The sequence below is a fragment of the Alosa sapidissima genome, chromosome 8 (genome assembly GCF_018492685.1).
Source record: "Alosa sapidissima isolate fAloSap1 chromosome 8, fAloSap1.pri, whole genome shotgun sequence".
NCBI classification, from domain to species: Eukaryota; Metazoa; Chordata; class Actinopteri; order Clupeiformes; family Clupeidae; genus Alosa; species Alosa sapidissima.
Window position 1 is genome coordinate 36,058,350 of NC_055964.1, and position 21,866 is coordinate 36,080,215.

Consider the following 21,866-nt stretch of genomic DNA (forward strand, 5'->3'; position numbering starts at 1 on the left):
TACAGCTTTCATTCCTTTGGAAATAAATGTAATGACATGATGCTAGCTAGACATTTTTTGTTTGCAATTAAAAGTGAATTATGAGCCTGGTAGCCACCTAGCTAAGTGGATTGTGTTTCAATCGGCATAATATCATGTGCTAAATGTAAACAAATTATTGAAGACTTCAAGACTCACCAGTTCCATTACACAAAGGCAAAGACAACTCTTCATATCCAATATTTTGTCCATTTTCCAACTCAAAGTGAGTGCAGCCTACAGTATGTCAAAGTGCCATGGCTCGCACAGTTTATAACTGGTCAGTAGTGGAAATCAGATAAATCCGCAATCTCCTCTGGCCTCGTCTTTGTTGCCTTCATGATTTCCTTTTATAAGTGTCTTTCAATTATCAACACTGACTAGTCAGCTGGAACCTGCCACTCTCCCTATCCCTCTCATGCACGTTCAGATGCGTTCCCAATTAAATGGAGTAGCAGAACGTTCAAGTTGGATCATAATGGAGAGGACCCGAAAAGTATCATCTTTATGTAACATGCTGTTGGTGCATTTTGACATTGTAAACGTTCTCTAACAAGAGTAAAAAGCAGTTTTGCAGTAAAGCTACTATTTATTGGCTAAATATTCCTAAATGCCCCTTCTCTGTTGCTTGGTGCCCTGTGCACAGTGCGTGATGTGTATGGTGGTAGCAGCAGTACTGATCACTGTGCTTTTAACATCAAGTAACTTTTTAAACTGAAACTTTTTGCCTACAAGCTCGTCACGGTTCCTCTCCATCTTCAGCTAACTCAGAGACAGTAAAATAAACTCTCAGGCCTGCGGCTTCAGGTTTTGCGGCTTACGTTACGTGACATCAGCCCCCCACAAAGGAAGTAAGATAAAATACAGAATGTGTTAATTGCGTTAATATTTTGCAACGCGTTATGTATTTCAAAATGAATTGCGGCTATTAACGTGTTAATTTTGACAGCCCTAATTAAGTCTATTTTTGCTTTAGGCCATATGAATTTATTAGGCCTATAAAGTGCTAATACATACATATATATATATATATATATATATATTAGGGCTGTCAATCGATTAAAAAAAATAATCTAATTAATTACATACTCTGTGATTAATTAATCTAAATTAATCGCATATATAATTTTTGCTGTGAAAGTATTTTAAATATTTAAATTCAAATGAATAATTGAATAATCAGCATTAGTGACATTAAAGTTCAAAAACTCTTTTATTATTATTTTCACTGTTCAAATAATGGCCATAATAATCTATGATATGACCTAATATGCTGAGGAAATAAATTCAAAAGTGCTTCGGGAAGAAGTTTTTTTTTCTCACATACAAGGCATTTCAGGCCACAGATATAACCTAGGGGACACAATGAAAATAAATTAACATTCCCCTCAATGTCAACACTTGCAGACATTGCAAAGGACTTTATTTTCAACACTTTATTTTTATCAACACCATCAGGCCGTTTTTTAAAAGTAAATGTTCGAATCAATGATCTAGGCAGCACGTTTTCTTCTCACTCCTTCATTTTACAGTCTAATTTTTACTGACTAGAACGGCTCGGGGTCAAAGGTCATACGGAATTGATTAATCTGCACTAATTTTTTTAATCAGTTATTTTTTCTCAAATTAATTAATCGAAATTAATCCGTTTTTTTGACAGCCCTAATATATATGGAATGTTCCTCAACATGGGAGATTGACACCAGGCTCATTTGACTTCATGGAGTCGGATCTGTGCAGTGTGTGTGTGTGTGTGTGTGTGTGTGTGTGTGTGTGTATGTGTGGTGTGTGTGCATGTTTGAATTGTGTAAAGTCCAGCATGCATCACAGATCTGCGCAGCGCTCGCTGCATGCAAATTAATGATCCTACTACAATCTACACCGCGCCATAGCAGGAAGTGATGTCACGGGCACCTGTTGCGGCCGCTGCCCTTCTTGCGTCCGCGCCGGCCCTCGCTCTGGGCCTTCTCGGGGAACAGCTTGGAGGGGGGGTTGGGGGGCACTCGGGAGCGCAGGCGGAAAATGCACTTCCTCTTCTTGATCTCCTTCCCGCAGAGGAACCTGCAAGACATGAGGCCACTTTAACTCTACACTTTAACTCTACACACAGAGGAACCTGCAAGACACGAGGCCACTTTAACTCTACACTTTAACTCTACACTCTAACTCTACACTCTAACTCTACACACAGAGGAACCTGCAAGGACATGAGGCCATTTTAACTCTACACTTTAACTCTACACACAGAGGAACCTGCTAGACATGAGGCCACTTTAACTCTACACTTTAACTCTACATTTTAACTCTACACTTTAACTCTACACACAGAGGAACCTGCAAGACATGAGGTCACTTTAACTCTACACTTTAACTCTACACACAAAGGAACCTGCAAGACATGAGGCCACTTTAACTCTACACACAGAGGAACCTGCTAGACATGAGGCCACTTTAACTCTACACTTTAACTCTACATTTTAACTCTACACTTTAACTCTACACACAGAGGAACCTGCAAAGAAATGAGGTCACTTTAACTCTACACTTTAACTCTACACACAGAGGAACCTGCAAAGAAATGAGGTCACTTTAACTCTACACTTTAACTCTACACTCTAACTCTACACACAGAGGAACCTGCAAGGACATGAGGCAACTTTAACTCTACACTTTAACTCTACACACAGAGGAACCTGCTAGACATGAGGCCACTTTAACTCTACACTTTAACTCTACATTTTAACTCTACACTTTAACTCTACAAACAGAGGAACCTGCAAGACATGAGGTCACTTTAACTCTGCACTTTAACTCTACACACAGAGGAACCTGCAAGGACATGAGGTTACTTTAACTCTACACACAGAGGAACCTGCAAGGACATGACATCACTTTAACTATACACTTTAACTCTACACACAGAGGAACCTGCAAGACATGAGGCCACTTTAACTCTACACTTTAACTCTACACACAGAGGAACCTGCAAGACATGAGGCCACTTTAACTCTACACAAAGAGGAACCTGCAAAGAGATGAGGTCACTTTAACTCTACACTTTAACTCTACACTTTAACTCTACACACAGAGGAACCTGCAAAGACATGAGGCCACTTTAACTCTACACTTTAACTCTACACACAGAGGAACCTGCTAGACATGAGGCCACTTTAACTCTACACTTTAACTCTACATTTTAACTCTACACTTTAACTCTACACACAGAGGAACCTGCAAAGAAATGAGGTCACTTTAACTCTACACTTTAACTCTACACTCTAACTCTACACACAGAGGAACCTGCAAGGACATGAGGCAACTTTAACTCTACACTTTAACTCTACACACAGAGGAACCTGCTAGACATGAGGCCACTTTAACTCTACACTTTAACTCTACATTTTAACTCTACACTTTAACTCTACACACAGAGGAACCTGCAAGACATGAGGTCACTTTAACTCTGCACTTTAACTCTACACACAGAGGAACCTGCAAGGACATGAGGTTACTTTAACTCTACACACAGAGGAACCTGCAAGGACATGACGTCACTTTAACTATACACTTTAACTCTACACACAGAGGAACCTGCAAGACATTAGGCCACTTTAACTCTACACTTTAACTCTACACACAGAGGAACCTGCAAGACATGAGGCCACTTTAACTCTACACTTTAACTCTACACTTTAACTCTACACACAGAGGAACCTGCAAGGACATGAGGTCACTTTAACTCTACACACAGAGGAACCTGCAAGGACATGAGGTCACTTTAACTCTACACACAGAGGAACCTGCAAGGACATGACGTCACTTTAACTATACACTTTAACTCTACACACAGAGGAACCTGCAAGACATGAGGCTACTTTAACTCTACACTTTAACTCTACACACAGAGGAACCTGCAAAGACATGAGGTCACTTTAACTCTACACTTTAACTCTACACTCTAACTCTACACACAGAGGAACCTGCAAGGACATAAGGCCACTTTAACTCTACACTTTAACTCTACACACAGAGGAACCTGCTAGACATGAGGCCACTTTAACTCTACACTTTAACTTTACACACAGAGGAACCTGCAAGACATGAGGCCACTTTAACTCTACACTTTAACTCTACACTCAGAGGAACCTGCAAGGACATGAGGTCACTTTAACTCTACACTTTAACTCTACACACAGAGGAACCTGCCAGGTGGGAGGCGTGGGACTTTAATTCTACACAAAGTTAAAGGACACAATATGGGATTTGGAAATGTGTCCTACTTGGTTTTAAACAGTTAACAGCTCTAAGGAAGGAGATGAATGTGTCCTACTTGGTTTTATAGTTGTTGAGCGCATCCAGGATGTGTTGTCCTCTCTCTGCAGGAGGTGTGTTTGAAAGCTGTGAATGTAAAACACACACACACACACACACACACACACACAAAGGCAAACTCTGTTATGTTTTGATTCATAATTACCACCTCGGCAGAGTGAAAAAAAAAAAGTTTTGTTCTGTTCGTTCAGCTTCGGAAGGTAACCAGCAGAAAACAATTCAACAAAGTTCTTGTCAAACATTTTCCATGAAGACTGTCTCTGTAAGAGGCATCAGAATGTGTGTGGAGTGTGTGTGTGTAGAGTGTGTAGTGTGTGTGTGTGTGAAGTGTGAGTAGAGTGTGTAGAGTGTGTGTGTGTAGAGTGTGTGTGGAGTGTGTATGGAGTGTGTGTGTGTGTGTGTGTGTGTGTGTGTGTGTAGAGTGTGTAGTATGTGTGTGTGAAGTGTGTGTAAAATGTGTGTAGAGAGTGTGTGGAGTGTGTGCAGAGTGTGTGTGGTGTAGGGGTGGGCGATATATATCGTTTGCGATAATATCGTGATTGTTGTTTTAACGATGTGCAAATTTACATTATCGAGTATTTAAATTACTTATGGGGAAAAAACACTCGAAATCACGCACTGAAGACTCATACATTCCCAGGAGGTAGGCTATGCGGGAGAAGTGCAGCAGAGCAAGTGTCACGTGATCACTAGTGCGTCACAACGTTGTCCCACGCAACCTAATGTTTATTTTGTGCAGCGAGAGTAGCCTACTTGGGATTTTATGCGGCTACTTCTGTTCAAGTAGCATTGATGAGACAGTCACATTTTTTTCTACACGGTATTATATGGAGAGAAAACATTAGCCTTTGAGTATTTTAATAGTCAGTTGTAAACAAATAACTATTCTCATGTTACTCTTTTGTAAATGGATTGAAGTTCGCTCTAAATATCTATGTTTACCGATTATGCTAACCGTTAGCATCTCTATGGGATTTCTCATATACATTAGCCATAAGCTAACGCACTAGTTTCTATTCTGTAACTTGGAATGCTAGCCTACGTGATTGCTCTAAAACAAAACATAGAAGGAAATAACTAAGATGTAGGCTACTCTGTTGGTCTGCTCTTAGTTTTACAGTGAATCCTATGTAAAGGTTTGAAAGGAACTTCAGCTTCAGACTTTCTCTTAGGAAACTGTTAGGCCTATTCATCTTCTCCAATGTAGCTGGCTAGACCATGTCATTGCCACACACACAAGTGGGGGCAGAATTGGAAATGTGTCATAGAGTGACAATGCATTGGTTGATTTGGTTAAAAAGTCACAGGTTAGGTCAGGGGTGGGCAAACTGCGGCCCGCGGGCCGGATCCGGCCCGCCAAGCACTTTCATCCGGCACGCTGAGGATTTCTATTTTTTTTCCTGCGATAGAGACGACGTTGGTTAGCTTTACTGCAAACTGCTTTTCACTCTCCTTAGAGAACGTTTACAATGTCAATGTCAAAACATCATGTTAAATAGAGATAACATCATGTTAAACTAAGTTAACTCTTAGTTATCTCCTTTGCAGCAGATCTAACGTGAACATGCGATCCATTTAATTGGGAACGCGTCTGCACTCACGAGAGGGAGAGAGGTTCCAGCTGGCTTGTCATTGTTGAAAATTGATATCTCCTTCTTATAAGAAACTTTTAAAAGGAAATCATGAAGGCAGCAGTAGTTCCCACTACTGACCATTTAAAAACTGTGAGAGGGCCCAGCCGTAGGTACAGCACTAGCTATAGCGAGGCAGGCAGAAGATCATTCAGAATTAAACGTGAATTAAAGCGACTGTCTTAAAGCGACAGTGCACAATTTATACATTTGTTAAACAGCATAAAATTAGCAGTATTTTTAAGCAATTCATATTTTAAAAGAAATATTTTGTCATACTAAATTATAGGCTATAAAAAATGTATTGTGTTGTGTTGTGGTTGTTGTGCGGCCCGCCGGACAATTTTCAAAACCCAGTGTGGCCCTTGAGCCAAAAAGTTTGCCCACCCCTGGGTTAGGTTACTGGTTATTATTGTAATGATGCTATTCATAAATAATGAGCTGTAAAGTAACTCAGACTTTAACAAAAACATTTTTTTAAAGGATATCGACTAATTATCGTTATCGTCAAAATCACAAAAAATATCGAGATATTATTTTTTGTCCATATCACCCACCCCTAGTGTGGTGTGTGTGTAGAGTGTGTAGTGTGTGTGTGTGTGTGTGTGTGTGTGTGTGTGAAGTGTGTGTAGAGTGTGTGTGGAGTGTGTATGGAGTGTGTGTGTGTGTGTGTGTGTGTAGAGTGTGTAGTATTTGTGTGTGAAGTGTGTGTAGAGTGTTTAGTATGTGTGTGTTAAGTGTGTGTAGTGTGTAGTATGTGGGTGTGTGAAGTGTGTGTAGTATGTGTGTGTGTGAAGTGTGTGTAGAGTGTGTAGTATGTGTGTGTGTGAAGTGTGTGTAGAGTGTGTGTAGAGTGTGTGTGTAGTGTGTGTGTGTGTGTGTGTGTGTAGTGTGTGTGTAGAGTGTGTGTGTAATGTGTGTAGAGTGTGTGTGTGTGTGTAGAGTGTGTGTGTAGTGTGTGTAGAATGTGTGTAGAGTGTGTGTGTGTGTGTGTGTGTGTGTGTGTGTGTGTGTATGGAGTGTGTGTGTGTGTGTGTGTAGAGTGTGTAGTATGTGTGTGTGAAGTGTGTGTAGTGTGTAGTATGTGGGTGTGTGAAGTGTGTGTAGAGTGTGTAGTATGTGTGTGTGTGAAGTGTGTGTAGAGTGTGTGTAGAGTGTGTGTGTAGTGTGTGTGTAGAGTGTGTGTGTGTAGTGTGTGTGTGTGTGTGTGTAGTGTGTGTGTAGAGTGTGTGTGTAATGTGTGTGTAGAGTGTGTGTGTGTGTAGTGTGTGTGTAGAGTGTGTGTGTAGTGTGTGTAGAATGTGTGTAGAGTGTGTGTGTGTGTGTAGTGTGTGTTGAGTGTGTGTAGAGTGTGTGTGGAGTGTGCCACCTTTCCCAGCTGGAAGTGCTCCAGGTTGCTGCTGATGAAGCTGAGGATTTCCTCCAGCTCAAAGTACTTCTTCTTGCTCTGCACCCCCAGGTTGTACAGCGCCAAGTGGACCACATCCACCCTGGCAAACAGGTGAGAGACACACACACAGGTCAACCTTCTCCCAGGTGAGAACAGAGACACACACACAGGTGAACCTTCTCCCAGGTGAGAACAGAGACACACACACAGGTAAACCCTTATCTCAGGTGAGAACAGAGAGACAGGTAAACCTTCTCCCAGGTGAGAACAGAGAGACACACACACAGGTGAACCTTCTCTCAGGTGAGAACAGAGAGACAGGCATACAGGTAAACCCTTATCTCAGGTGAGAACAGAGAGACAGGTCTACAGGTAAACCCTTATCTCAGGTGAGAACAGAGAGACAGGTCTACAGGTAAACCCTTCTCTCAGGTGAGAATAGAGAGACACACACAGGTAAACCCTTATCTCAGGTGAGAACAGAGAGACAGGCCTACAGGTAAACCCTTATCTCATGTGAGAACAGAAAGGGACAGGTATACTCAGAGAGGGTAAATTAACATGGGAATCTCCGGCTCTGCTCTCTCCTGGTTTGAATCCTACCTCACAGGACATTTGTTTAATGTTTCTTGGCTTGGACAGCTATCTGCACCTCACTATCTCACCACAGGGGTCCCCCAGGGCTCAGTGCTGGGCCCCCTTCTCTTTGCTATCTACACCACCTCCTTGGGACAGATTATCCGTTCGCATGGCTTCTCATACCACTGCTATGCAGACGACACACAGCTCTATCTGTCTTTTCCACCTGATGACCCCTTGGTTTCAGCACGGATCTCGGATTGCCTCTCATACATAGATACATGGATGAAGGCACACCACCTCCAGCTGAACCTCTCAAAAACTGAACTGTTGGTCCTCCCAGCTAAACCTACCATACACCACGACATCAACATCAAAATTGACTCCCTGTCTGTTGCACCTACCAGGACTGCAACAAATTTAGGAGTCATTCTCGACAACCAACTAACCTTCGCCTCGGTGTGTTTGTGTGTGCGTGCCTGTATGTATGTATGTGTATATGTGTGTGTGTGTGTGTGTGTGTGATCTGAGGTGCAGGTGTATGACTAGGCGCTTTACAGGGTTTGCACACCTTCTTTAAACTTCAAATTTAAGATTTTTAAGACTTTTCAAAGACTTTCAAGACGTGATTATCTCCCATTCAAAGATCTCTTGCCATGGCTGGAACCACAGATCAAGGTAAAGTGTTGTTACAATACAGAGAACTTTTATAATGGGGTGTGTGTGTGTGTGTGTGTGTGTGTGTGTGTGTGTGTGTGTGTGTGCTGTTACAACACAGAGAACTTGTATAATGGTGTGTGTGTGTATCAGGGATGAAAAATAAATATATTATTTCCACCTGCCACCGTGCACTCAACATTTTTACCAGCCACTAGAGAAATGGCATGAAAATATGATATCATGATTATAGTAGGCTACCTAAAATGATCACGGTTATTGGCATTATTGCGATGCGACTAAAATGTGCTGAATTTTGCCCTAAACTTACCAGCTGTCCTCCAAGCACAGTAGCAACAAAACTAAAGGTCAACAGAACCACATTCATATGCCATAGTGTCTTGTCATAAAAGTGGTGTGGCTCCGACTGTTTGTGTGAGTTCTGGAGCAGATAATCCAACTCTCCAACTTGATCTAACTATACTGTACATCATCGATTTGAATATTTACAGGTATCAAGGCTATATTTAACATTCATTATTTTCTATTTGGCCTGTTATAAAATCATGCACTGAACAATTTAAGCACAGCTCAGCTTTAAGAAACGTATGCATGCTTAGCATTTTGTGAAACTATTGAAAAATTCTGGTTTTAATATTTACAGTTATCTAGGTGATATTGTTAACATTTATTTTGTATTTGGCCTTATCATGTATTACAAAAGCCCAAAGTTGGAGACCTTGTAGACATTTGCTTCAATTTCAAAACCGGATTACTCCGGAACAGCTAATTGCATAACGGAATGCTTTACACCTTTGTGTTCGGTAAGTTCTGCTGTTTATTCTGATATCCGGTTTGTAATTTCTTGAATGAAATGTTTGTGAGATATTTCATATTCCACCACGACGAATGGGTGTGGAGATGTCCGTCTGTCTTCCTCATCTAAATAGCAGCGTGTCATATAGTTTTCCGTGAATGTGTTGCGGGACGGATAAAAAAAACTAACGTTACGGGCCACTTCAAAAGAGAACTATTCGCAAGAATATTAGTCTGAAGATACAGCGCAGATCCACCGATATCACTAGATTTATGTTTATGCAGTCTTCCTCAAATAAACTAGCAGTGGTACATGAGAGCATAGTGACAGTTTCTTAATGGTATTGGCAAAGTGAAGCACTGCACCAGTGACTAGGCTATGCTGCGGGCGGCGGCTCACTAGTTGTTGTAGAACTTCAAATCAGCGCGATTTACCCTTATAGGCTGGTAACACATGATCCCTACAGACACTTTCTTATTTTTAACTGTCAATAAGTATAAAAATTAGTCCGGATCTGACTATTTGTGGTATGCTAACTCTATTTACCCGCCACAGTGGCTGGTAAATTGACCAAATACACCCGCCAGTTCACAAAACTACCCGCATTTGGCGGGGGGTGGGTGGCTAATTTCCATCCCTGGTGTGTGTGTGTGTGTGTGTGTGTGTGTGTGTGTGTGTGTGTGTGTGCTGTTACATGGGCAGCTCAGGGTTCATTATCACCAGGACAGCTCAGGGGTAATTATCACCAGGGCAGCTCAGGGTTAAGTGCCTCAAATGCTCAAGGCCATAACGGTGGCAGCCAGGACTTGAACCCACAGCATGCTAGCCCAGTTCCTTAGCCACTACGCTACCACGCCACCATACATACTGAACCCACAGCATGCTAGCCCAGTTCCTTAGCCACTAAGCTACCACGCCACCATACATACTGAACCCACAACATGCTAGCCCAGTTCCTTAGCCATTCCTAATGTAACTTGACTTGTAAAGTATAAGTATATACGTATAAGTATATAAGTATATATACTCTTTTGATCCCGTGAGGGAAATTTGGTCTCTGCATTTATCCCAATCCGTGACTTAGTGAAACACACACAGCACACAGTGAACACACAGTGAGGTGAAGCACACACTAATCCCGGCGCAGTGAGCTGCCTGCATCAACAGCGGCGCTCGGGGAGCAGTGAGGGGTTAGGTGCCTTGCTCAAGGGCGTTTCAGCCGTGCCTACTGGTCGGGGTTCAAACCGGCAACCCTCCGGTTACAAGTCCCAAGTGCTAACCAGTAGGCCACGGCTTCCCAAAGTGGAATCAAATAAAGTATATAAAATGTGTGTGTGTGTGTGTGTCCACCCACCATCTGAGCGCCAGCCGCTTGATGTACTCCACTCCTTTATTGCACACGGCACAGATGAACAGGTAGAACCTGAGAGAGAGAGAGAGGGAGGGAGAGAGAGGGAGGGAGAGAGAGAGAGAGAGAGAGAGGGAGAGAGAGGGGGAGGGGAGAGAGAGGGAGAGGGGGAGGGGAGAGAGAGGGAGAGGGGGGGAGAGAGAGAGGGAGAGAGAGAGAGGGAGAGAGAGGGAGAGAGGGGGAGAGGGGGAGGGGAGAGAGAGGGAGAGAGAGAGAGGGAGAGGGGAGAGAGAGGGAGAGGGGGGGAGAGAGAGAGGGAGAGAGAGAGAGGGAGAGAGAGGGAGAGAGGGGGGGAGAGGGAGAGAGAGAGAAGACAAAAAACTGATTATGAGTGAAAAAAATGATTAATGAGAGAGACAGACACATTTACACATTCAGGCAGTAAACACACACACATTCTGGCAGTAAACACACACACACACACACACACACAGCAGCAGTAAAGCCTGAATAAATGGTATTTGAGGCGGCTGCATCCTGTGGCTTTTCCTCAAACACACATTGTCACTGTATCAGACCCCGTCCACACGAGAATGAAAGGTTTTGAAAACAATATTTTTTCTTTCCGTTTTCAGAAATGTTCTGTGTCCACATGGCATAGTTTTTAGGAATGACCTCGTCCACATGAAAACTCTAAAACTTAAAATCGAAATCGTGACACCCCTATGAATAATCATCTGATTGTGACACTGTAGACTTTGACTAGCACACTAGCTGCTGGCTGGAGGAACGAGTCTGTTCGCCTGCTCATTGTTCAGACGCACGTAGCAGGTTGTGATGCCCGTCTCCTTCCCACAGACGTTTACAGTATGTGTGCTCGATTATCTCTAGGACCCTCCTCCTCCACACATTAGCCACTCAGAGGCCATTCCTTATCCTTCCCACACTCATTGGCCTGCCACAGATTCCGAACCTCTTCCACTTTTAATGTGTAAAAAAAAAAGGAGGCAAATTTACTGGTCACACACTCTCAAATGTTGGTCGTAATGGTCCATCTGGTGGCCTGGAGCCCTGTAGTCATGATGGGGAAAAGAAAAACATTTGAATGTGACCAGCTGGCTTACAGATTCTGACTGTTTGGGATGTCTCGTAAGGAGTCAAGTAGAAAGTTAGGGTGGCGTTTTCAAAATATCCCAGACTCTGGAACCCCTTTTTGAAAAAGTGCATTTTCAGGCACCTAAAATCCGTTGTTGTGTGGACAAAAGGCCAAAACAAAACGTTACCGTTTTCACAAAAATACTGTTTTCGTCGTTTTCATGTGGACAGTACCTCACTCACTTCTCAAACACATACAGAAAAACACATAAAACACACAAGACACAAAAACACACCCACACACACATACTCACAAAGAGACAGAAAGAGACAAGAGCAGTCTCCAAAGTCTGCCAAGGATACTCCTGATAAATAATGAAATCACAGCCTTCGGTCTCTCTGCAACCTGTCACACACACCACGCACAGCTTCACACACACACACACACACACACACACACGTACACACACACAGTGTTCATTTGGATGGCTGCTTTTTTCCACAGTATTCAGCCATCTACTGGAACGCTATCTGTGTTCCCTGAAGTTTCCTCCTCAGTGCCAACATGTGTGAAAGTCATCTTCCTGCTTTACACACATACAAAGCTGGGTGTTCAAGCATTTTTATGTATCTGCTGTCTTTTCTTTCAATCCCATCATCATAGTTTGGCTCTACAGTTCTGTGTGTGTGTGTGTGTTTGTGTGTTTGATGGATGTCATCATCATAGTTTGGCTCTACAGTTGTGTGTGTGTGTGTGTGTTTGATGTCATCATCATAGTTTGGCTCTACAGTTGTGTGTGTGTGTGTATGTGTTTGATGTCATCATCATAGTTTGGCTCTACAGTTGTGTGTGTGTGTGTGTGTGCGTGTGCGTTTGATGTCATCTATCTATAAAGCAAGAAGCGTCTGTCTGTGTGTCTGTGGCACGCATATCTCGCTGACCGCTTGTCAGACTGACCTAAGATTTTGTATGTGGCTCGCGCGTGGCACAAAGGTGTGCACTCTCGATTTTAAAGATTTTTGAATGCATATTTCAAAATATGCTTATTTACGTAGGACGTTTATCGCTGCACTGCACTGTTTCCAAGGGGGCCAGTTTCAGGGGAGCTCCACCCCATGGATCGTGTACTGACAGTAGCTAGGTCTCACTTTGATGATAGTCGCAATTACGGATTAGGCTACTCGGGAACCGCTTGTGGGTTAAGATGCAAGATGATTATCATGTCTGACCTCAACAATAAAGACTCCCTGTATGCAGTTTGCTTGCATAAAATGATTACGCGGATTTTGCAACACGCCAACAAACACGGGTATGTAGTGACCACTCAAAATAAAAGTATGTGCAATAAACTGACGCTTCGAATAGCCCAGGCTACTTTGGACTTGAGACTTTGACTAAACAAACGACAATTCTGACAGCAAGGTCCCAAATTGAAACGAGCGATAGGATAATGCCACATAGCTAACGTTAGACAAGTTGCAGACTGAGCGACGTCACTTATCACGCCATCAAACACGGGTATGTAGTGACTCAAAATAAAAGTATGTGCAATAAACTGATGCTTCGAATAGCATTAGGAAGGTATTCAGTACACACTTAACTCAAAACAGTTGTTAGACTTATGTCATTCTGATCTGTAGAAATGTCACATGCAGCCATGCCTACATTTATTAGGCTACACATGTATTAGAGGCCACATTATTTATAGGCTAATATATTATAATATTCAGTATTCATTATTGAATGCTTAGCTGGAATGATGTTTCCCTATCATCCTATTTTTAAAGCAGGCATACCTGTGGGCATGTACTGAGCTACGGGTTTTCTTCAGGAATGGCATGTTTGAACGGGCACTGCACTAGTCATCATTGTTTGAGGTCTATCAATATCCTGTTTTCATAGCAGCAGTATTCTACATCTCTAATGGATGCATTCTCTTCTCAATGGCCACTTGCCTGCCTCTTCTAACACAGTTGATTTGTTTTGATTTGATTTGACATAAAGGAGCAATCCTTGAGAATGAAGACGCTATGTTAGACAAGGATAAAGCTTGATAATGAAAAGCTATGTTAAGGATAAAGCTTGAGTATGAAAAGCTACGTTAGACGAGGATAAAGCTTGATAATGAAAAGCTATGTTAAAGGATAAAGCTTAAGATTGAAGACGCTATGTTAGACGAGGATAAAGCTTGAGTATGAAAAGCTATGTTAGACGAGGATGAAGCTTGAGATTGAAGACACTATGTTAGACAAGGATGAAGCTGTTCAGAGACTCAGTTCCATTGTTGTTCCTGATCCCTGAATGTTCCTTACAGTATATATTTCATTTGTTTTCACAAGGGTTGTGAAATTTATATTCACAAGGGTTTTCTCATACTTTCTGTTTGAACACCTGTATATATTTGACCTTTATATTCACCACACACACACACACGCACGCACACACACACACACGCACGAAAACTAGTACAAATCAGTGGTCGTGAAGACTATTACAAAAAACTAGTACAAATCAGTGGTCGTGAACCTCCTCGTACAAAAGCATCGCCCCCCCCCCCCCCCCCCCCCCCCTGCTGTGCTGCTCCCCCTGTTTCTTGACAATGCTAACCATCACCTGCAAAAACACACACACACACTGCCACCATGATCACCTACAAAAACACACACACACACACTGCCACCATGATCACCTGCAAAAACACTCACACACACACTGCCACCATGATCACCTGCAAAAACACACACACACACACACTGCCACCATGATCACCTGCAAAAACACACACACACACACACACTGCCACCATGATCACCTGCAAAAAAACACACACACACACTGCCACCATGATCATCAGCCTCCCCACTCCCAGCCTATCAGACATAAATTACATCACACGCCTAGCACGCACAATAGCCGCTGACTCAGACCACCCTCTGAACCAAGTGTCCACACTGTTTCCATCGGGCTGCGGATACAGATCGCTGAACTGGACACAAGACCTATTCAAAAAACGTTTTCTCCCCACCACCATCACAGTACTGACCAAACGTATGTAGCGTACTGACCAAACGTACGTAGCGTACTGACCAAACGTACGTAGCGTACTGACCAAACGTACGTAGCGTACTGACCAAACGTACGTAGCGTACTGACCAAACGTACGTAGCGTTGCCCCCACCACCATCACAGTGCTGACCAAACGTACGTAGCGTTGCCCCCACCACCATCACAGTGCTGACCAAACGTCTGACCAATCCTTCTTCACTGTAAAGCTCTTTGGGGGCCTTGATAAAGCGCTTTATAAAAGCAAGCTGTTTGTTGTTGTTGTTGTTGTTGCTGTCATCATTGTTGTTGTCGTTGTCCTACCTGTCTCCGAACATCATGGACTCCTGCAGGCACTGGATGCAGGCCTCGTGGAACCACTGCTCACACTTGAAGCACTGCAGCATCTTCAGGTACCACCTGCACAAGGGCACAGCGCAGATTAAACACACACTCACACACACACACACTCTCACACACACACACTCTCACACACACACACACACACACACACACTCTCACACACACACTCACACACACAGACACACACACACACAGACACAGACACACACACACACACAGACACACACACACACACAGACAGACACACTCGTGGAACCACTGCTCACACTTCAAGCACTGCAGCATCTTCAGGTACCATAATGACCATAATGACAAGTTGAAGACTATTACATAAAACTAGTACAAATCAGTGGTCGTGAAGACTAGTGAAGTGTGAAGTGTGTGTGTGTGTGTGTGTGTGTGTGTGTGTGTGTGTGTGTGTACCACCCACTCTCCAGGCCCTCCACAGTAGCAGTAGCACTGTTGGTGGTGTGTGTGTGTGTGTGTGTGTGTGTGTGTGTACCACCCACTCTCCAGGCCTTCCATAGTAGCAGTAGCACTGTTGGTGGTGTGTGTGTGTGTGTGTGTGTGTGTGTGTGTGTACCACCCACTCTCCAGGCCTTCCATAGTAGCAGTAGCACTGTTGGTGGTGTGTGTGTGTGTGTGTGTGTGTGTGTGTGTGTGTGTGTGTACCACTCACTCTCCAGGTCCTCCACAGTAGCAGTAGCACTGTTGGTGGTTGGTGCGGTGCAGTGAGTCCCAGTCCAGCTCCTCTGGGTTGTAGGCCAGCACCTGCTTCATGGCCTGCAGTGCTCTGGCAATGGGGCCCTTCTTCAGAGCGCCCCCTTTCTGTGTGGAGGACAAACAACAACTACTAGACCACTAACAGAGACAATCAGATCTCAGGGCTTAAAGCAATAAAAATGTCTGTGCCTGAAGTTATCAGACATTTATGAGAACATCATATATACTGTAGTCTCATTGCCTATTTTCAAATCTTGAGCATACCAGCTCACGCCTGAATTTAGGCACGGTGCCTGAATACTTTAAGCCCTGAGATCTCTCACACGGGCTTTTCCATCAAGCAATGAAATCTGTGCGTATCAGTGTGTTGTGTTGTATGGACCCAACGATTGTGTGTGTGACATTTTAAGAGATGGCAGATCCCTTGATTAATGTGATGGGTGTATGTGTGTATGTGTGTGTGTGTGTGAGTGTATGTGTGTGTGTGTGTTTGTGTTTGTGTGCATGCTTGTGTGTGTGTGTATGTGCGTATGTGTGTGTGTGTGTGCAGCGTTTCCCATACATTGATCATAACCACGCTGTGCTAATTCGTTAAAAACGGTTGTATTCAAATTAATTCTGTATACCAACCACCACAAATGGAATTAAATTCTGTGGGAAACACTGGTGTGTGTATGTGTGTGTGTGTGTGTACGTGTTTATATGTGCGTGTGTGTGTGTGTGTGTGTTTACATGTGCGTGTGTGTGTGTGCGTGTGTGTTTACATGTGCGTGTGTGTGTGTGTGTGTGTGTGTGTGTGCGTGTGTGTTTACATGTGCGTGTGTGTGTGTGTGTGTGCGTGTGTGTTTACATGTGCGTGTGTGTGTGTGTGTGTGTGTGTGTGTGTGCGATCCTCACCCTCACAGCCAGGGCAAAGATGCACTTCCTGCAGAACCAGGGGGACACATCTGCAGAACTCTCTACAGGGGGCAGGTGGCACTGCTGGTGGTAACCTTGGAGACGACCGGGGGGGGGAGAACAATAAACAATCACTTACGTGTGTTTAATCACTTACGTATTTTAAATGATTAAAAGTGTTTCTGCTTAGTGATTACACTCTAGAATGTTTCCAGTGTTGCAGTAGACACATTCCTAACAAAACAAACCACAAAAATCACTGACTGTTTAATTAATGCTGTTTATTACAGAAGGTTTTCTGGCATAGAACTTTACTGATTATCACATTAAAAAGGCCATTGATGTTGTTTATAGCATTACATTATTTACGGTAAATTAGACCTGTAATAATCAGACCTGTAATGGCTGCTGTGATTGTAATAATCAGACCTGTGATGTAGTGACTGATGTTGTTGTTTACTAAGTGTTTTGCTGTGACTGATGTTGTTTACTACAGTAAGTGTTTTGCTGTGACTGATGTTGTTGTTGTTTACTAAGTGTTTTGCTGTGGCTGATGTTGTTGTTTACTAAGTGTTTTGCTGTGACTGTTGTTTAATAAGTGTTTGGCTGTGACTGATGTTGTTTACTAAGTGTTTTGCTGTGACTGTTGTTTACTAAGTGTTTTGCTGTGACTGATGTTGTTGTTTACTAAGTATTTTGCTGTGGCTGATGTTGTTGTTTACTAAGTGTTTTGCTGTGACTGATGTTGTTGTTTACTAAGTGTTTTGCGTCGTGCTGCAGGGGTAATGGGTCACACACCACCGGCATGAATATTCATGAGCTCATGAGCATGTGTGCTAATCAGGCCTGGTGAAGTGGCGGGGTCCGTGTCAAATCTACTGACCAGGCTGTGAGAGTGTGTGTGTGTGTGTGTGTGAGCATGCACGCATGTACATGCGTGTCATTACTGTCATTACATTAGCCGGCCAGCAGATAGACCCCACTCTACAACATTCATTTGGTGTGTGTTCATGTACAGTGTGTGGGGGTCAATGTAAAGTGTGTGTGTGTCCATGTAGAGCCCTTACAGAAATGTCAGGTTTCTAGCGAACAGTTGCCGCAAAATTTGCGGCAAGGTCATATTTTCACATGCAAATTAGGTTTCTGGCAAATAGTTGCGGTTAACTTTTGGTAATGTTGCAGCAAATTTGCAGCAATGTCATTATGCAAATTAGGTTTGTCACCAGAAATTCACTGGAAGTTTGCCATTATTGGCTAAGTGAAGTGGCATTTCACTGGCGAACACATTTTCCACTAGTGGCATTTCACTGGCGAACACATTTTCCACTAGTGGCAAAACTTGTCATTGTTGCCGGAACTTTGCTGGTCAACACTGGCAAACTTCTGGCAATATTTTCTAGTGAACTCCCACAAGTCACCCACTAGTTTGCTTCAAATCTGCTGCAAAAATTTACATTTTGTAAGGGAGTGTGAGTGTGTCCCTGTACTGTGTGGGGCTCCATCTAGAGCAGTGTTTCTCAAACTTTCACCAACACACTCAGACCAAGGACCACTTAACCAATAAAAAAAACCTCACCTACTTCAACAGCCTACTCACTGAACTAGTGTTGTCACGATACCAAAATTATAGTTTCGATACTGATACCAGGTCAAGAATTGCGATTTCGATACTTCTTCGATACTTTTTAAAAAATGTATTTGATTTGGGGGCCCCCACCCACGTCATCAGTAATATTGAATATAGTGTGATCACCATACCAGTGGCCATCCTAGATTCTGCCCGACTTTCCACACACACACATACGGAAAATAATGACTTATGTCATATGATTCTATTTGATATATTTTGGAATTCATATAAAGTTATTTTGCTAATAATGTATAGTATTTTATAATCTGCATAATTATTAGTGGCTAAAAAAATGTAATTTGAATACTTCATATTGATTTTTAAAGTATTACACTTAGGCATATCTTTAATGTGGTGTGTAAGGCTGATTGAGTGCACATTGGTGTAATTGAGTGCCTGTCACTTTAAGATATAGGCTACGTGAGAGTAGCCTTCAGCCTCACGGTTTTAGGCTAGTGAATAATAGTTGCGCATGGTGCGTAAGGATATGTGGATGCAATTCATTATGTTTTCTATGTCATTAGATAAAATAAATGTTCAAAAAACTAACAAGTCGAAGAAAATCTTTCTGGGATCATAGAAGAGCTAAGTGTCTTGCAATGTTCATGAATGAGTTTAGTGACCACCCCACGAATGACAGACATGACCTGAGCTAGCGGGATAGTTAGCAAGGAGCTCTCTCCAGATGTAAAAGTTTGCCATGGTTGCGTAGCCTATTTCTAAATGACTTTAAACCCAATAGAATGCCTAAATTACCTAAATAGGTAGGTTAGCAACACAAACTTGATAGATGCAAGTGAGCAAATCAACTTGATATTAGCCTATTATTATGTGTCACAACAGCCCCTAAACTAGCAGCAATGTCTCACTGTTCCGACAGCATACGTGTGTGTGAGGAGAAATGACGCACAGGCTATAGGGGAGGAGGCACTAAAAGCATGCCTTGCGCACACACATGTTACTTCAAAACAACACGGTCATTCTTAAAAGTATCGATACTAATAAAATTAGGTATCGTGACATTTTTAATTTCAGGGTATTGCGATACTTTTCTAGTATCGGTGCACCGTGCAACACTACACTGAACCACCTTGCTTATTGTCTTTGCACCTTGCTTATTGTGTCAGAAGATTCATTTAAACTGGCGTAGCTTACATAAGCAGTGTTGCAGAACTGTCTGGATTTACATACAATTTGGTTCAATATTGCAAAAAACTATATTATATTTTACCACGTCTGCTCGCGGACCACTTGGGTTAGCTTGCGGACCACACTTTGAGAAACACTGATCTAGAGAGTGGGTTGTGTGTGTGTGTGTGTGTGTGTGTGTGTGTGTGTGTGTGTGTGTGGGGGGGGGCGGCTTGGGTCTGGGTCAGGCGGAGACTCACCTATTCCACATTTGCCGCAGATAAGAATGACATTGGTGCCTGGTACCGACACTATTTCCGAGCACACAGAGCACTTGGGTTCCTCACCGGGCACTCCAGCTGCAGAACACACACACACACACACACACACACACACACACACACACACACACACATGAATCATACTCAGCCTGGTATACTAAAATGACACACTCACTGTCATGCTTGTACGTATTTGATATTTGAGTGGGGTGTTGCTTCAATGCCAATCATTTGAAATGAAAAGTTACTTGATGGTGCCGGCTCTCCTGTCCAAACTACTATCTCTCCTCCTGTCCCTCTCAACTCACCATGGTGTATGTCTGTGTGACTGTGTGTGTGTGTGTGTGTGTGTGTGCTCTCAACTCACCCTGTTGTATGTCTGTGTGACTGTGTGTGTGTGTGTGTGTGTGTGTGTGTGTGTGTGTGTGTGTGTGTGTGTGTGTGTGCTCTCAACTCACCATGTTGTATGTCTTTCCACAGGACCCAGAATTTGGAGTTGTCCTCAAACGTAACAAAGCAGCTCTGTTTTGGGGGACTGACCTGGAACACAAACAAACAACCAATCAGAACAGAGGGGCATCAGGGACAGCCAATCAGAACAGGACATGAGGTACATCCAACCAGGACTGCGGTCCCATAGAGTACAGTGGAGGGACATGGAGAGTGTGTTCAAACTGATGGATGCTCAGAGTTCAACGTCACTTTTACAAAACACACCCATGAGAAACATCAAATCCCAATCAGAACGCAGAATGTTAGAGACAACCAACCAGAAGAGGATATCAGAAACAGCCAATCACAACTAAGAGACATCAAAGATAGCCAATGAGATCAGATGGACACTGGAGACACCCAATCAGATGAGGACAAAAAGGACACAAACAGGATTGTAGGCGTCCTTTGATGTCCTTGTATCTTTGTTGCATCAACTGCAAAGCACTCTGGGTCAACTCCTGTTGTTTACAATGTGCTATATAAACACAGTGACTTGGCTTGACCCCAGCAGAGCCAATCAGAGGGACGTGCAGCAGCACCTCCAGCAAACAGGAAGTGAAGCCTTTAGAACATCAAACACCACCTCCAGCAAACAGGAAGTGAAGCCTTTAGAACATCAAACACCACCTCCAGCAAACAGGAAGTGAACCCTTTAGAACATCAAACATCAAGTGAAGCCTTTAGAACATCAAACACTAGGTTTGGGAACATATAGGATGTAAGACATGTCTGTATGATGCACTGTGTGTGTGTGTGTGTGTGTGTGTCTACATGGAATTCCCATGAGGCTGTTAATATGTACAGTTTCATACACACCCCTTACCAGAACTGTGTAAGTTCCGTAAAACTGTTACTGATGACATCCTAGGTTCCGCTTACCATAATGGTGTGTGTGTGTATGTGTGTGTGTGTGTGTGTGTGTGTGTGTGTGTGTGTGTGTCTTGTCTTTAGAGTGGTCAGCAGAAGCCCTTCACACAGGCAGTCCACCCTGTTTCCATCCACAGGAGTGACCTGTGACGAGGACACGGCGTGAAGGGGCAGGGTGTCATGCCATCTGCAGTCCGCTGTCCGCCAAGCACACACAGGGTGGACACGGCGTTTTTCCACCAACAGAGAACTGCTTCTTGAACCTATTCCGTTCAGAATTCTTTAAACCTCGGTGCTATCTAGTGAACCAGCCGACATTTCCACCAGTTTTGAGCGGAACCTCGATGTCATCAGTAGACAGTGTAGTGTGCAGTAAGCACCCACTTCGGATTACAGGAAAAAACAACTCTTCAGGTTCCGGATCAGTTTATGTTTGGCTGAAATGCTCCGGCTCAACATCTGGAGTGGGAACCAGAACGGAACCAGAACAGAACCAGAACAGAACCGGTTATCTGTTGGCGGAAAAGGCCTACAAGTGTCAGTGGAACCAGAACAGAACCGGTTATCTGTTG

At 43.2% G+C, this 21,866-nt stretch overlaps 1 protein-coding gene across 2 annotated transcripts in view; it reads right to left on the bottom strand.

Annotated features, from left to right (window-relative positions):
- The window catches only part of phf19 (PHD finger protein 19), a 47,327-nt gene that overhangs the window by 21,403 nt on the left and 4,058 nt on the right, over positions 1–21,866 (bottom strand). The window contains exons 3-11 of one of the 2 annotated variants that reach the window (XM_042100578.1): positions 20,391–20,472; positions 19,912–20,010; positions 16,894–16,988; positions 15,953–16,101; positions 15,235–15,330; positions 10,779–10,847; positions 7,351–7,471; positions 4,349–4,416; positions 1,933–2,079 (exon numbers count right to left, since the gene is read on the bottom strand). In XM_042100578.1, coding sequence (XP_041956512.1) covers positions 1,933–2,079; positions 4,349–4,416; positions 7,351–7,471; positions 10,779–10,847; positions 15,235–15,330; positions 15,953–16,101; positions 16,894–16,988; positions 19,912–20,010; positions 20,391–20,472 — 926 coding nt within the window. Of the gene's footprint in view, positions 1–1,932; positions 2,080–4,348; positions 4,417–7,350; positions 7,472–10,778; positions 10,848–15,234; positions 15,331–15,703; positions 15,734–15,952; positions 16,102–16,893; positions 16,989–19,911; positions 20,011–20,390; positions 20,473–21,866 lie in introns of those variants that run through there. The other variant, XM_042100579.1, reaches the window with a different exon arrangement.